We start from the raw sequence: 16,877 nt of genomic DNA, 5'->3' as shown, positions 1-16,877 counted from the left end.
TTTTATCAGCCTCGCAATATTTTCTATGTTAATGCTAAAGCTGTGCTATGGTAGTCAGAGCTGTACTAGCTACCTGACGGCTGTTGGGTTAAATTTGAAGTGACATCCTAAAATTTTGTTGCTTATTAAAAAATCTAACGGGTCATAGGGCTGCACTTGATCGCCCAATATGGCCATTCAGGGCCTGATGGTATTTCTCAAAGTTAATTGGAACACTTGAAAATGATTTATGCAAATTCACATCAAACATGTCACTAAAAAACATCGGACAAAGTGGCTGTGACTACACCACCGATATGAGACATATCTACCGAGCGAATGTAGATTATATTCAAAACATCTGACCTTTCATTTGAATTGAGATAAATAAATATTTGATTCAACTAAATTCATCGTTGATGGTACAGTCGTTGTTATTCAAATGTTACGGCAGATTTTACTTTGACGAATGAAGCGATTTAAAGATTCAATTGAGTGAGGCTCTTTAAACCACAATATCAAATTGAAAACAACGACCTACACAAATTCTTTTAAGAATGGACACATCCATCGTATATTGAAGATACATCATAGTCCAATCATTGGTTCAGATCGAAGGCTTAATCCACTTTCGGTAGCTTTTCGTTAGCGAAACAACCAAATTATTGCACGACAATATATTTTTATTCAAACTCTATGAGCATCACCAATCCAAAATATTATAATTACGAAACCTAACCAAGAGTTGGTGGATCGAAAGGTGGTGTCCATACCCAGAAATTCCAACGAATGCAACATTGTCGGTCGAAGTCGAACAAATATTCAGTGGGGCAAATGTATGAAACGGCTTGGCCATTTGTGCACACCCAATATCTCACATTGTCAAAGTTGTTTCGCCACTTCTGTTGGCTTTCGATGGGGAGTTGGCATCCCGGGCGACCATCAGTGTGAGAGAAATCTTCTCCACGCCATAATTGTGCAGAGATGCAACTGACGAAGGCCAATAAAATAACAGCAGCGACTGTTCAATGAAATTGAAAAAGAAAAACGAAAATTAATTTTCACACAACGGGAAACCCACAGCTCTTCAATTACGTTTCATTTTCGATATATCCGGTTTTGATGTCGAAAGACTGAACAATACTGATACTAAATACACCAAATGTTCCGGCTTTTATACCACCGATCGCAGTATAATCAGAGAATGCAGAAATTCAATGATTCTTATCTAATTAGCTAATGGAAAAGTGCTTTTTCTCAATAGAAAGTAAATTCTTATCTTTGATGTTAGAAATTGGAATTGTTTTGCGCTGACGTATGCTTGTCAGTTTTTTCTTATTAGGGGCCATTCATAAATGACGTCCACTACTTTTGGTCGGTTTTAGACTCCCCCCTCCCCCATCGTCACGCAAAAATGGTCAAATTTGACCCAATTTTGTTAGGGCCGTCACGTTTTCTTGAGTCCCCCCTCCCCCCAGACCTCAGACGTCATTTATGAACAGTCCCTTAGAATGGACCAGCCACCGAAATTGTAAAGAAAAGGTCTTTCCACGAGCCTATCAAAACGGGTATAGGAAAAGATAGGAAAGATTTAGTCCAAGGAGACGCCAATACCGCTAGTACGATCTCACCATATGGTCTCTTTCTCTTTCACGGCTAGAAGAAAAATCATTTTAAGTGATAGCAAACGGTGGCACCTTTTTCCACTTCAATGGGAGAAACCATAAAACATTAACAATTTTACTTAGGTTTTCTGTCACTTAGAATGAGGTAACAGATGTTTGGCCGACCACCGAAAGCGCTCTAAAGATGTCGGAACCCTTGTCAGCAAACGGTATATTAAAACAACTGAATTTGCCTCAACCTGGTGAAAATCCAGTAATTCTTGTGATTTACTTGACGTCTGTGAAGGAGTAAATAGTTTTTAATTGGAAAAATACATCGTTCCGGAACAATGATTAATCTACTATTTTTCTTAAGTTGTGACGCTTCCCGAAAAATGTTGAATCTCATGTGAACTTAGGATCTATTTCACGACAAAAGTTATGTAAAGGTAAAAAGCTGAAAAGGCTAGTTTACAAGTGAATCCGAGTCGAGACCGAGGTTCATAATCGCCAGTAAACATAAATTTTCATACGAGAACTACAATCCTGTGGTTGTAAATTCTATGAAAAACCAATGCATAACAGTAGGAGATGTGTGAAATTTCTATGAAAAATGCTTCAAAAAGTGAAAATATGCTAGAAGGGTATGTCTGTATTATATGTAGGACAGAATAAAATGTCTCTCCAAAATGACCGGTGTCACCACCGTTTCTCTAAGAAAACATGACGTCAACAAGTTCATAGCTACAAGGTGATGCCGTTTTCTTCAAACAGAACTTGGAGCGTCATATGGTCGTACCCTCTAATATATATTCATTGATAAATTTGACATATTGCTTGATCAGTGACATGACCTCATCATAAGTTCAGAATTACCCTTTAGCAATCGACAGTTTAACTGTACAGATTCAGAAATATTTATTTACATAACAAGGGACACAAAGTTGAAAAGTAAAGTTTTCGTGTGAACTTTGTAGATCCGAGGCGAAGCCGAGGTCAATCAAGACTCGAAAACGAAACTTTTCAACTTTTATCCCGAGTTATGTAATGGATTTTACATGCTACATGCGTCGAAAACCGTACTTTTCATGTTTCAAGCACTACTTTTGACGCCCTCAGCATGTAACATATATTACACACTTGTCACGAAGAAGTCAAGGCTTGCCGAGACTGATAGTGACAAGTGTGTACTCTATTTTATCACATAAGCGAAAACGAGACAACAACATAGAACTGAAGTGTAATTTTTGAATTATTCTTCTAAGTAAGTAATTTTGACCTCCGAACACCGCGTGTATGTAATAAAATCCATAACTCGGGATAAAAATGAAAATTCTCGTTTTCGTGTGTTTATTGAACTCGGATTAACAAAATTCACACGAAAACTCAACTTTTCAACTTTTTATACCTTGTTATGTAAATAACTATTACATGCTTTTGAAATCTAAACCATTGTTTTCCCTAGGTGTGTAATAAGCCAATTTCGACCCTAGGGAGAACAAAAGCATGTAATAGTATATTTCAACATACCCCAATACACACAAATTGTGTGTGCACGCGCGGGCTTAGCCCAAGCGAAAACACACATCGAGGGGGTATGTGGGTATTTTGAAAGATATTTTTCTGAAATAGTTAGAGTATGTTGGTATATTCCTTCCCAACCGTTACTTTCCTTCTCGACCTTTTACTTTCCCTACCGACCGGTTCATATCATAGCTCACCAATGAACTCTCACGTATACAGAAAGGTATTTTTTACTACGACTTCCCTTCTCCTAAATACCTTAGAAAATGCCGAGAGCAACTTTCGCTTGTAGAGATTGTGAAGGTTAGGCAATTTCTGAGTTATTTCTCTAAGGTTAGATCGTTAGCCTACTGCGATTATAAATAACAGATTTTTTGAAGTACATAAGGGTCTCGCGTAAGCGCTTGGATATGTACACGTTTCTTAAATTATATTATTCCTTATACCAAAATTGTGCAAAATAATTAAACAAGTTCATATGGGAAATCAATAAAATGTATTTCAAAGCAGACCGGAATATGGAGAACAATGAGTCACATTCGTCGCTGTGCAAGGATTGGTAATGAATATACTCCGAATATACTTATGTCAGTATTCAGTATTCAGTATTTTGTTGTACGTCGTAAAAAGATTATAACACCTCGAAACATGATATGTGCATTAAGAGCAATTGTGTTAGCATGAATAATTGGAATCATTTTCATTCTTTGGTATATGGTATATCCACCAGTATTTGTCAATAATTTGGCCTTGTCTCAGTAGAATATTGCAATTATTTATTCAATCTGGACTGCTCAATCAATTACATTCCAAAAGCTTAAAATCTCAGCCCCCACTGGAAAAATTTAGAGTCAACAATAACTTCACATCAAGCTTGGTTGATCGAATGGTGGTGACCATTGCCCAGAAATTTCATCGAATGCAACACTGTGGCTCATACCAAAAAGCAAATATTCTTGCGGACAAATATGTGAGACAGCACCCAAAATCTTACATTTTTTGAAATTATCTCGCCATTTAATTCACGCTTCAATCGGTGGTAAACCACCGAAACGACCATCGGTGTTGGCCTATATGTCAATAAGACAATGATAATAACTTTACGTTACATGGGTCCCGAAGCAAAGAAATTTGTTGATAAATTAGGTTCTTTGATGAAGAGAGTAACTGGTGAAGTTAAATCAAAGGAATTTCGTTTACAACGGATTTCGATCTTGATACATCGTGGAAACGCAGCTTGCATTTTGGGTACATTGGGGAAGAATAAGATAGATGACTTTTATTTATTGTAATTTTATTTTTTGAAAGAAAAGATCGATTTTTTACTGGCTGCGTCATTATTGCGAGCAGCCTTTTTTTCGCTCAATAAACAAAAAAAAAGGTTTAAAAAAATCTACACTTTTTATATTAGAATAGGACTTACGATCGTTTGAAAATGTATGACATAGTTCGCCTTGTTTATTCTCAAAATCTGTTTTAAATAAAATTAACGAATATGCTATTGGCACCGGGTGCCAATAGTCTCTTTATAATGCTGTGGCTAATGGCACCAGGTGCCAATAGTCTCTTTATTATTCTAATGCTAATCGCACCATTAGCCACAGTATTATGAAGAGACTATTGGCACCCGGAAAAATTAAAAATTGGATAAAAAATCTGGATATTTTGAAAATTAAACTTGTTTTGTACACAATCCTAGGGAATCCATCTTTTTACGAAATGTAACGTAAAGTCGGATTGTTCGATCCTGAGGAATTCACCTTTTTACGAAATGTAAAGTAAAGGTAGTTGGATCGATCTTAGGGAATTCGTCCCTTTACGAAATTTAACGTGAAGGTGGGTTGTTCGATAGAATTAATTATTTCACGAAATATAACGCAAATGCGTTTTGAACAATACTACGGAATTCATACCCCAATAGTCTCTTCCTAAAATAAAAGGAATGCGCAATTTATAAGAAAACAAGTCGTGGTTCAGTTTTTCGTATTTTCGTAAAAGTTGATTGGGAAAATCAGTGTGTCAAGGGAATTCAAGTAAATCTTAAGGATGATGTACGTCCCCTTCGTGTTTACAGTTCCGAACTGGCTTCAAGGAAATCGGGAAAAGGCCCGTAAAATACGAAAAATTATCTTTTTCATATAAAAATACAAGAAGCCCTTCAGAAATCGCCAATATGCAGTATGTCCAATTCGGTACTGCATGTCTATATTTTCATATGCTTTCGTTTCTATGATTTCGTCTCTGTTAATTTCAATTGTTCGACGAATTGTTCTTTTGTGACTGTAAGACGTCTTATGTTTCCTTTCAACCACAACAAAGTGTTGTAATGATTGCGATAAGAAAAACTAACCGAATTTTTCGATTATAGCCGCTGAGATAACGATCGATTTTAATTAAATAATAAATTTTTAAAAAAATTATTCGATTAGTGACGTTATTGTTAAATGAGTGTAACGTGTTTCGGTAAAATCATCGAACCAATTTTCAAGGTTACAGAATTTTCGCGCACATGGTTTCCAAATTAACTGAGTCATTTCGATTGAAATTTTCAGCTAATTACACAGTGAAGAAGGAAATTGAAAGACCTTTTCGTTCCGTTACGTTGTAGGTTTAATACAAATTTCGCTAATTAAAGGCTTAATGGGATCTCTCCATATTGACTATAAGCTGTTTAACATCTCAAGTTTCTCAGAAAATTAATCAATTTTAGCCTCATTTTGTTCGGGTGCTCGTAAAGTGCTTCATCCCTTATTTATCGGTATAATGTTTGGTGGGTCCACAACATAAAAAAGCTTCAATTGATATCCGGCTTTTCTCACCCAAATCCCAGATATATCCCGCACAAAAGAGAAACCACACTGCAAAATCAATTAGCTAATACATATTGCAACATCAACCAGAACTTTCACATTGAAATGTATCCCTCTCTGCAGAAGCTTTTACGTAAATATTTTTCTACCAGCGAAATGAATTGAATTTGCAAACTTTGTCACAAGAAAGTGATATTAAAATATTTAGAATGATTCCGCATTCAACCGTAACTGTATTATATACCTTCGGCTAAACCAATTTTGGAGAGACATTTTCATCGTTGATTCTGTGGTGGTGCCTCAATGCATTCGTCGTCATTCAGATGTTGCCTCATTTACGATAAATTTTACTTTCACGAATGTTTTTGATTAATTCGATGAATGGTATATCCGTTATATTGATACGGTACAAGGGATATAAATGCCATTGAGTGAGGCTCTTTAATGCACTAAATATAATTGAAAATCACGACCACTGGCACAAATTGTATTAACAATGAAAACATCGTCATATTAAAGATATACATCAGAGTCCAATCATTGGCACAGATCCACCTCCGGTAACTTTCCGTTAACGAAACAACCAAATTATTGCACGACAATATTTTTTTATTCAAACTCTATGAGCATCACCAATCCAAAATATTATAATTACGAAATTTAACCAAGAGTTGGTGGATCGAAAGGTGGTGTCCATACCCAGAAATTCCAACGAATGCAGCATTGTCGGTCGAAGTCGAACAAGTATTCAGTGGGGCAAATGTATGAAACGGCCTGGCCATTTGTGCACACCCAATATCTCACATTGTCAAAGTTGTTTCGCCACTTCTGTTGGCTTTCGATGGGGAGTTGGCATCCTGGGCGACCATCAGTGTGAGAGAAATCTTCTCCACGCCATAATTGTGCAGAGATGCAACTGACGAAGGCCAATAAAATAACAGCAGCGACTGTAGTTCCCGGAGTTTAAGGTTATAAAAAAATGAAAATCAAAAATTAAAATCACAAAAAAATAAGAGCCAGCTGATGAACCACCTGTACCTTTCATTTTCGAAGAAATCCGGTCTCAAGGATCGAATATGAAAGAACAATAAGAGTGAACTGATACCGATTAAACCGAAACATTGTGCTTTTATACAGCAATCGACGGCAATGTCGAATGCAGCCATTCAATTGATTCTTATCAAATAATTAAATATTGCTTTCAAGTGCGTTTTTTCAATAGAAAGTGTGCGTGTATCGTGTTGTTAAAAATTTCGTATCAGGTGTAAATACAATCTCTGAAATGTATTTGAGTTGTCGAAACCGAGGTCAGACTTATAGAACTTAGCTTTGCAATTATCGAGACAATTTTCACGAGATTCGGGTTATGCCAAAATTTAATGAGGAAAAGTTTTTTTTTGCACATTCCTTGAATGCATGGGGTCTGTGTGATCTCCAAGGTGACACCATATTTCAGACATAATTAAAGTGATACCATGGTGATGTGTTGAAATTTAGATGATTGCAATTTAGTTGTTGTGATTTTCCATGATTTGTGTTTTCAAAAATTTTACAAATTCACAGGAATGGTAAAATTTCGAAATTACTGCGAATTAGTTTTTCCGGAATTTTTGCCCGATGTTGTGGTTAGAAATAGAAAATTGTGAATTAAGAGTCAATTCGCCAAAACTTCAACCAAGTTGTATGTAACATGAAAACACCATCATCGATTTTCGGCGGGAACACAGTAATCGATTCAGGTGACTCTCCCGAGTCAGTTGCAACAAAAAAATCCTCGAAATGATTATGTTTTCACGTCGGAAATAATGAAAAAATGATCTGCACTAGGATGACCAAAATAGTTTTTGTTGCATATCACCAAGAATACGTAACGCATTTATCTGAAATTATGGTCATTGGTCATTAAAAAAAAACTAGAATATTGATTGTTTTTCAAGTTTTTTTTTTCAATCTGCAAGGGTTTACCCTATTGAAATTCCATTTATTAAAAAATTTTAACTCAATTTTCTGAACTTTCAAGCCCATAAGCAAATTAACCCTAATGGCTGTAAATTTATTTTAAGCTGAATTATTTGTGAAAACTGATAAACTTGAGTGAATAAAATAAATAAAAAAGGTCATTGGTAGAGGTATTGACGCCGCATAAGCTGACCTTTAAAACATTTCGAAATTTTTCGTGTATATGTGGTGCAGTAGCTATTTTAGGGAAAATTTCACAAATTCACGAATACGAAAAATTCGACATATTTCCAAATCCTTCCGGTAAGTGGCTAACGCACAAACTATGATTATAAGATGCTAGTAAACACTTGATACAGTGCCCCACTGGCCGTACTGTGAAATCGGGAGATACCCGAGGAACGTATGACACAATTGAATTAGTTGGTTTGTTTCAAATTTTATAGGCCCTTAACGAAATTTCCCGAAGCGTAAAGTGGCAGTAATTACAGCCCTGATTTAAAATTGTCTCATACATCAGAAAATTGGAAATAGACGTGAAGAAAAGTGGATTTCTAGAAAATCTTTGTGTTAGTATACTTCAATCAAAATTGAAGCTCAACGAAAGTCGTGCCGCGGTAGGTTCATGTGTCATGGAGAGTAGTCACTACCTACCCAACGAACCCATATCTTCCAAGTCTATCGTTGTAACTTTTTGAAAACACTCTGGAATTTTTCCCACCTAAAATAGGTACTGCACCACATACACGAAAAATAAAATAATTTCAGATAAATGCGTTACGTATTCTTGGTGATATGCAACAAAAACTATTTTGGTCACCCTAGTGCAGACCATTTTTTCATTTTTTCCAGCGTGAAAACATAATTATTTCGAGGATTTTTTTTTGTTCCAAATGACTCGGGAGGATCACCTGAATCGATAACTGTGTACCCGTCGAAAATCGCTGATGACTTGTTTTTAAGTTGTTCGAAGTTTTGGCGAATTGACGCTTAAAAGTTCGAAAGTACTTGCAAAATAAAATTTTGTACAAGACCTTCAGTAATTTCGAAAAGAAAATTAGCGGCTTGGCATTAACTTAAATACACCAAACTCAAATCTATTACTTTAGTGTCTTAAACATCAGCTGTGATCCATTCTACAATATAATGCGAATAAGTACTATTTTCTATCCTATCAAATTTAGTTAAATTAGTCAAATTTTTGCGAGAATTGGGGTGTGTTTTAAAACGTCATACAATTTTCTGTGTTGTAAAATTCCTAACTTTTATATTCAAAGATGCATGATAAAGGATATAGAACGCGAGCGGAGTGAGCTAGTTTTTTGTATTAAAAACTCTTTTTATAGAAAGTATTTAGTTGACACGCTGCGAAAATTTTTCGCTTTGTGATGATTAACTTAAGAAAGAAGTTTGTTTTGAGAAAAGGGGACAAAAGACGACATTTTATATGATGTGATGTGATGTGATGTGTTTAGAATTGTTGCAAAAAAGATGAACGATGCGAATAAAGAGGGCAAGTCATTTTAAAAGTAGACGAATGGGATCCATATGCTGACATAAACGCCACTGTGATGCTTGAAAACTAGTTTTAACATTTACTCAAACACACTTGCCTCAAATCTCCTGCTTTTATGTCCTCGTGCATCATTCCTTGTAATGACAAGGATGTGTTTCTAATTAAGTTTTATTTTCGGAAAAACATTGTTCCATATTTTCTTGGATTTTCCCATATTTTCCTTAATTTTCTCCAAAATTTATGAAAATTTAGGAAACTGTTTTCCCAAAAATAGTTTCTGCTTTCATGTAAGAGACTTTCGTGTAAGAGATTTGGCAAGCGTTTTTTTACACTGCAGATTGGCAATGGTCTTTGGTAGCAACTAGCAACAAGTCGAAAATAAAGAGGAAATGCTTCCATCCGTGCAATTAATGAACACTCGTGCGATCCAACTGTACGGCAAAATAATATGAAAATTTGATACTTTGACATCTTGAAATATCAGGTCGAAGAAAGGCAAAGTCTCCCGTTTTTAGTTAAATCGCGTTAATACAAATTAAAGATTTGCATATCAAACTTGCTCAAGTTTCATTTAATGGTCAGAGTTAATACAGTGTTAATACAGTCGAAAAACAACTTTTCACGTCATTGCAAGAGTATCTAAAAGCATCGTTTCTTGCTAGTTTCAAGTGCTTCGAAGCTTACATTTGTATTTCCCGAAAACAACAGAGTTAAAACAAATCTCATTTTGGAAAACAATATGATGTTTAGCATTTTGCAAACGAGCATTTTGATTTTAGCATTTTGCATGACCCTCAACAAACACATTGGTGGAATTCATAAGTAAATGTGTGGTTGTTCCACGTATACCCTTGAATTTAACTTCTAAATAGAATTTCAGTGAAAGTAGCGTCAACTCCTCCCACATAAAAGGTAAATTTTACCCGTAAGAGTTTCATTATGAGTGTTTTAAACGAAAGGAAGTGTAACCATATTATCTTTTCAAGCTAAATTAATTGCTTGCTGACATTACACGAAATGAGCATTTGGTTTTACTGTGAAATAAAAAAATTGGCAATATAAATCTGGGAATGTGAAAAGATTTTCCATTTATGAGAATGTAGAAGTGAGACCCCCAACATTTATAGATTAAAGAGGAAGCTCAGTGAAAATTTGTTTAAAAAAATAAGTCTATTTCCTAAGTCTATTTTCAATAATATCTTTTTTGCTGCGTTTTGGGAATTGACTAATAGTAACTTTCCACTTACAACCGGACTTTCCATCAAAAGTTGACAAATTTTTAAATCTCCTTCAATCGAAAATTTACTGCTATTGCTGTTTTAGGAAGGGATCACTGGACACAGCCCTAACCTCAGACCGCAACTGAACCCCTAGGTCGAAAGATATTCATGTTACATGATCTATTTGGGTAAGAGAAGGGGTCTGTTAGTTTTTTGAGATTTCTATTTGTTACGGCTTAAATTTGTATGTATTTCAAGGTGCTCTTTGAAATCTGTAGGAATTGCCAAATCGCAACGGTAATAAATTCGTTATTCTCAATGGAACGATACGAGCCACTCAACCGCAGAATTACAATTAGACGAAAAAATGTTGAACAATGAAAAAAACGTAGCTGTAACAATGGCCATTCGGCAGTTACTGGCAATTGGTTTTCGCTCACTAATGTCTTCAAGAACGTGATAAAAATTCGCTTAACTGAACTGACTACAGCACATATCGAAAATGTAATCACCCAAAAATTAAGTTTGTCACACACTTGGCAGTAGACAACATTGCCTGCATATATGCAGTGTGCACAGTCAATTCTCGTTTTCTTATCGAATATACAAGTCAATTATTGCACAATTGAAACATTTTTATTTCAAATTCTGTTGACATCACCAATATAAACCGTTTTTAAAAGCTGCCAATCTAAATGAATCTAACCAAGAGTTGGTGGATCGAATGGTGGTGTCCATACCCAGAAATTCCAACGAATGCAACATTGTCGGTCGAAGTCGAACAAGTATTCAGTGGGGCAAATGTATGAAACGGCTTGGCCATTTGTGCACACCCAATATCTCACATTGTCAAAGTTGTTTCGCCACTTCTGTTGGCTTTCGATGGGGAGTTGACATCCTGGGCGACCATCAGTGTGAGAGAAATCTTCTCCACGCCATAATTGTGCAGAGATGCAACTGACGAAGGCCAATAAAATAACAGCAGCGACTGTTCAATGAAATTCAAAAGGAAAATTAATTTTCACACAACGAAAAAACCCACAGCTCAATTCGATTCAATTACGTTTCATTTTCGATAATATCCGGTTTTGGTGTCGAAACACTGAACAATACTGATACTGAGTACACCGAATGTATCGGCTTTTATACCAGCGATCGTGGTACAATCAGAAAATGCAGAAATTCAATGATTCTTATCTAATTGGCTAATTGGATATTGCTTTCAAAGTGCGTTTCCTGAATAGAAAGTACATGCTTATCGCGGTTGTTAGAATTGTAGAAATAATTTTCGACAATTCCGTATCGGTTGATCAATCGCTGAATGTACGTAAGTTCTCCGTATCTACTTGATAAATGATTAAAAATTCTTTTTGATTGGTGCCGGTCGGTGTTGTATTGTTTTCGCTCAGAACTGTTCGTAGACATTTAAAAACTAGACAGAACTAGAGTTGTGTACAGGAAACAAAGAAACAAAAGATGTCATTGACTGACGCAGTAGCATACTTTCGTTGTCTTCAAATACTTTTGTGAAGTCGTAACACTCCTAACCGGAATCCTCTGCTAATTATTGAAAAAGCTTTCGGTTTTAACTTGGTTCATAACAAACGATTTATTGACGCAAAATACCTGCACACATCAATACACTAAGAAAAATGTACAGATCAAACAGTTTAATCGAAAGTCCAAATGCTTTGCTTCTCCACTTTGGCCTGACTGGATAGATCATCCTGCGTATCTACGAATTGGACACCTTCTTTCTGCAGTAGGTTCTTTTTCTTGTCCACCGTTTCATTTGTGAGACTGCCAGAAAATCCGCCTAAAGTTAAATCCGATCTGATCACACGATGACACGGAACGTCAGGAGCAAATGGATTTTTTTGTAGTGCTTGTCCAATAGCCTGAGCACTGTTACAGTTTATTGCTTTCGCTATTTCCTTGTAAGTGGTCACTTTTCCAAGCGGAACGCTGAGCAACTGAGTGTAAACGTTATGTTGAAATTTTGTTATTTTCTTTTCGGCCAACGCTTCTGTCAGTTTAGCGACTATTTCACGTGATTTCTTTCCGGACATTTTTTGATTAATTGCCTTTTCGGTGCTAAATAAATATGTTTTTGTTTACTTAAATCAAACGAATGATTTCATACGTGACAGGTTGCAAGAAGAGAGAATCTTTCGGATTAAACATGTTCGTTGGATAAAACGCTCTCCTAAGGGGCCGTTCACAAATGACGTCACGCTATTTTACAGATTGTTCGAAGATTGTTTGTAAAAATTAACCTGAATTTGAAAGAACCGTCTCGTTTTCTCGAGCACCTAACTCCCTCCTAAATACGTGATGTCATTTGTGAATAGTTCCTAAAATTTAAAATATGAAAAACCATAAAGCCAACCATTCTGATGATCCATCGAGTGCGTTTCATTTCGCTAAGAAAGCGCGCGATCGACACAAAAGTATATAAATATCGGGTAAGGTAATGGATCAATAATAACATGGTTGCGTGGTACCATACTTTTAGTGAATAAAATACTTTTCCACGCATTAGAATTTAAAAAAGAGAGAATGCAACAGGTTTTGAATCGCTCAGCACAAGCTAAAAGCTCAGAGCCCGCCATAGAGACTATTGGCACTCATAGAATCTAAGATATACTAATGGCACTCGTATGCCAATAGTGACCATTAATGACTATTACTAATGGCTGCGAATATCATTTTCGAGATAACCTGGCCTGAACAACAAGTTTATATAATAATCTTCATAATCTACATAATCTCATCAAAACAATTGATAGATGATTTTCCTACTCTAATATTGGCCACATAAATCACCGCCAATATTGTTCGTCCATATATTCAATTTTTATCTCTATATTTACTGTGTGGGTGCATATACATAATACGAAATTCAAAATATTTACTAAAAATACCCCGTCGCGTCGTCCAGATGCATATTTCATTACATTGAAGCACTCCGAATTTCGGAAAAGTTGTTGAAATTTCCCTTATGGCGATAACTTTAAGCTCGATTCCAACAACACGTATGGGTTAGTTGGGTTGAAAACTTATTGAAAATATTGTTTTATCATGAATCCAGGGCGATACACAAATGTTTAGATCTCATTGAAAATAAATACATGTATCACGGCTTAATATATGGTGTATGTCTGTAGGGGTGTGCTGGCTTAGTATTCCGTATTCGGATGGTAGCTCCATCGCATTATAAAAGGGAACTTGTGCTTTGGAAATGAAAAACTTTTCAGACACCCCACGTAAGCATATAATGTAAAATATGGCATGCATTTATAAAGAATAACATTTTTCGAGAGTATTTGCTATTTATAACGTTTGCTTTAACCTTGCAGCAATTAAATAAATTATTCATTTAAATATTTGCAAATTAAACGAAAATGACTGCAACTTTATTTTATAATTTTTAATTAACAATTTTATGGCTGTAAACCAGCTAAGTAACAAAAAATACCAAGAAGAATGAAAGCATTCATTTTTATTTAATGTAAATACTTATTTATGCGACTCATCATCATAATATGCAAAATTTGCAAACTTTAGATGCCTCTGTGTCATAAAACGTTGTATGAATCTCGGTGCAAAGTACTTAATTAGGCTCACGATGTGTATTACGATGCACACGGCCTGCGGCCTGACACACTCGATGTCATAAATAACTATTACGCTTCAATAATGGTAACGGATATTTTATGTGCTTGAAATACATGTCAAAACTATTAGGTTCGAAGCAGCGCCAATCTTTTATGTTTTTTCTCGCTCAAAAAGGGTCGTTTACTCAAAATTTTTACAGCCATACTTCGTGTATTGACCATTTGCATTTTCAACTAGATGAAACGTTACAAACCACAGTTGAAACGACAATTTATTGTAAAAACAGATTTGCGTCTGTATTAAATGTCACTTCAATTTTAACGAATTGTTTCAACGAAGAAATAACAAAGCTAAACCATTTATGTTGCAGGGCCTACTTTTTGAAACTAGTTTCTTGAATTTCTTGAAATTTCTCGAATTTCTTAAAATTTCTCGAATTTTAGTTTCTGAAATTTCTCGAAGTTTCCCGAATTTCTTGAATTTTCTGGAATTTCTTGAAATTTCTCGAATTCGAATTTCTCGAAGTTTCTTGAATTTCTCAAAGTTTCTTGAATTTCTCGATTTTCTCTAAAAGTTTCTAAAAAGTAGGCCCTGTTATGTTGAGATTATTTAATCTCGTGCAGAAACCGAATGTCGGAGCGTTTGCTACGACTGAGCCCCGTACGACCCGTAAACCTATTTTGCCCGAAACCATTATACGTCCGTAGCCCTAATAAGCCAGTAACCCTTATTCGTCCGTTATCAAAGTACTTCCGTAATCTTATTGCGTACTTGACATTATTGCCTATTTTTGCAAATTAACTGTAAGTGTTCATCTTTAAAATTGCGCAATTTCAAAAGCCCGTACGAAGTACTTCTCAAGTATAAAACTAAAACAAAAGTTTACGATGTAATTTTAGGAATCCGAATTTACAGCTTTTTTACCAATTTTCTTTCGGTATTGAATTGGTTTCGCCACGTTCTTTTCGGTATTCAATTAAAGTGGAAGCATTATAATTTGATCGATTCTATTCATTTTTAAATAATTGTAGTTTTCGAAGAAATCATTTCGAAAACATTACAGTATAAATGTAAAACATGCGCATTAGAGCTGTTTGCTCGCGGTATACCTGCGGGTAATCCGTTCAAATGCACGTGTCTATGCTTTTATACTGTAATGTTTTCGAAATAATTTCTTCGAAAACTACAATTATTTAAAAATGAATTAAATGAGTAGAATCGATCAAATTATAATGATACGACTTTATCTTCCATAAAAACCTAAATCTAGCAAAATCGGATGAAATTTACTCGATTAATGTGCAAAAAACACTTAGGGCCGAGTAACGACCTTTGAGCCCTCCCAACAAGCCCACGTTGCATCTTAGCCAAAAACAATGTTCATCAACTTTGTTCTACTCGTCAATACCTTTCATTGCGTGCGTATTTCGGTAGATATCGTCGAAAGACTGAAAAGCACCTATAGGGTCCTAGGGACAAAAAGAATTTTGAAAAAAGGTTGCGATTTACTCAAGCTAGAGGGGTCACGGACGGACGGACATTTGTTTTATTGCGTATGCGTCATCTATGAACATAAACCAAATGCTTTGCCCTTACTGTCTGCTTCCAATTCGACGTGTTACAAACGGCATATTAATCTTATAAGCCCCGTGTACTTCGTACGGGGCTAAAAAATATATGACAAATTTTGACTACTGCGTCGACGAGATCTTGGACATTCTGTTCTTGTGCTTGGTTCAGTTCTCTGCTTTCACAATTTTACAGTAAAACACTATAACCTATTTGAAATTCCATTAATTTGTCCAGGTTAAATCATTTTACATACATTGATGTGATAGAGATAAGGTGTAAACAAACTCTGTTAAATTAAGTTTTATAATGTATCCACTGCACTGAATTAATTTTTGAACGGGTTGAAGTTATCACCACAAATATATTTGCCCCAACCAGATAGAATGTTGACTTGGCAAAAGTTCACAAGAAATGTATTGTGTATCTGCCAAATGAAAAATGTTGAGCTGGCACTGTTACCAATCTTGTGAATATCTAAGTATCCACTCTTAAACGGTTGTGATTGCACAAGATGTGTGTGTTTTGTAGAAGAAGTCTGAATTCTGTGTTTCTCAGAGAAATTTTCTCTGTTTCAGCTCAACCATATCGCGCTCAAAGTATACTAATTTTATGTCAGCTAAAGATTAAACTTTCGTCAGGCAAGCATTGTATACAATTGTTGACACTCGAAAACTCTTAAGTCCACAGTAATCTTGAGAAGTGCTAGGCTAACTTCACCAACCACATCACACTGTCATTAAAAATCAATTATTGCACAAATGAAACATTTTTATTTCGAATTCTGTTGACATCACCAATATAAACCGTTCTCAAAAACTTTCAATTGAAATGAATCTAACCAAGGGTTGGTGGATCGAATGGTGGTGTCCATACCCAGAAATTCCAACGAATGCAGCATTGTCGGTCGAAGTCGAACAAGTATTCAGTGGGGCAAATGTACGAAACGGCTTGGCCATTTGTGCACACCCAATATCTCACATTGTCAAAGTTGTTTCGCCACTTCTGTTGGCTTTCGATGGGGAGTTGGCATCCCGGGCGACCATCAGTGTGAGAGAAATCTTCTCCACGCCATAAT

At 35.7% G+C, this 16,877-nt stretch overlaps 1 protein-coding gene and 3 long non-coding RNA genes across 4 annotated transcripts; all 4 read right to left on the bottom strand.

Moving 5' to 3' along the window:
- Positions 1-641: 641 nt before the first annotated feature.
- LOC119068206 lies at positions 642-1,224 on the bottom strand. The gene is made up of 2 exons (XR_005086104.1): positions 1,075-1,224; positions 642-1,000 (listed from the first exon to the last, which is right to left on the bottom strand). It is a non-coding gene; the product is annotated as an uncharacterized LOC119068206 (long non-coding RNA).
- Positions 1,225-6,505: 5,281 nt separating this feature from the next.
- On the bottom strand, positions 6,506-7,116 carry LOC119068204. The gene is made up of 2 exons (XR_005086103.1): positions 6,956-7,116; positions 6,506-6,864 (listed from the first exon to the last, which is right to left on the bottom strand). It is a non-coding gene; the product is annotated as an uncharacterized LOC119068204 (long non-coding RNA).
- A 4,110-nt stretch (positions 7,117-11,226) lies between these two features.
- On the bottom strand, positions 11,227-11,833 carry LOC119068203. Its single transcript, XR_005086102.1, has 2 exons — positions 11,676-11,833; positions 11,227-11,600 (listed from the first exon to the last, which is right to left on the bottom strand). It is a non-coding gene; the product is annotated as an uncharacterized LOC119068203 (long non-coding RNA).
- Positions 11,834-12,202: 369 nt separating this feature from the next.
- Positions 12,203-12,776, bottom strand: LOC119068201 (methylated-DNA--protein-cysteine methyltransferase-like). The gene has a single exon (XM_037171702.1). It carries the CDS (start codon positions 12,679-12,681, stop codon positions 12,283-12,285), a length of 399 nt encoding a protein of 132 aa, XP_037027597.1. The 5' UTR covers positions 12,682-12,776; the 3' UTR covers positions 12,203-12,282.
- Positions 12,777-16,877: the final 4,101 nt, after the last annotated feature.

This window comes from Bradysia coprophila (genome assembly GCF_014529535.1).
Source record: "Bradysia coprophila strain Holo2 chromosome X unlocalized genomic scaffold, BU_Bcop_v1 contig_173, whole genome shotgun sequence".
Classification (NCBI taxonomy): domain Eukaryota; kingdom Metazoa; phylum Arthropoda; class Insecta; order Diptera; family Sciaridae; genus Bradysia; species Bradysia coprophila.
This window is presented reverse-complemented; position numbering and strand designations above follow the sequence as displayed.

Excerpts from the sequence above, each read along its gene's own strand:
- LOC119068201 (XM_037171702.1), bottom strand. The coding sequence starts at position 12,681 with ATGTCCGGAAAGAAATCACGTGAAATAGTCGCTAAACTGACAGAAGCG.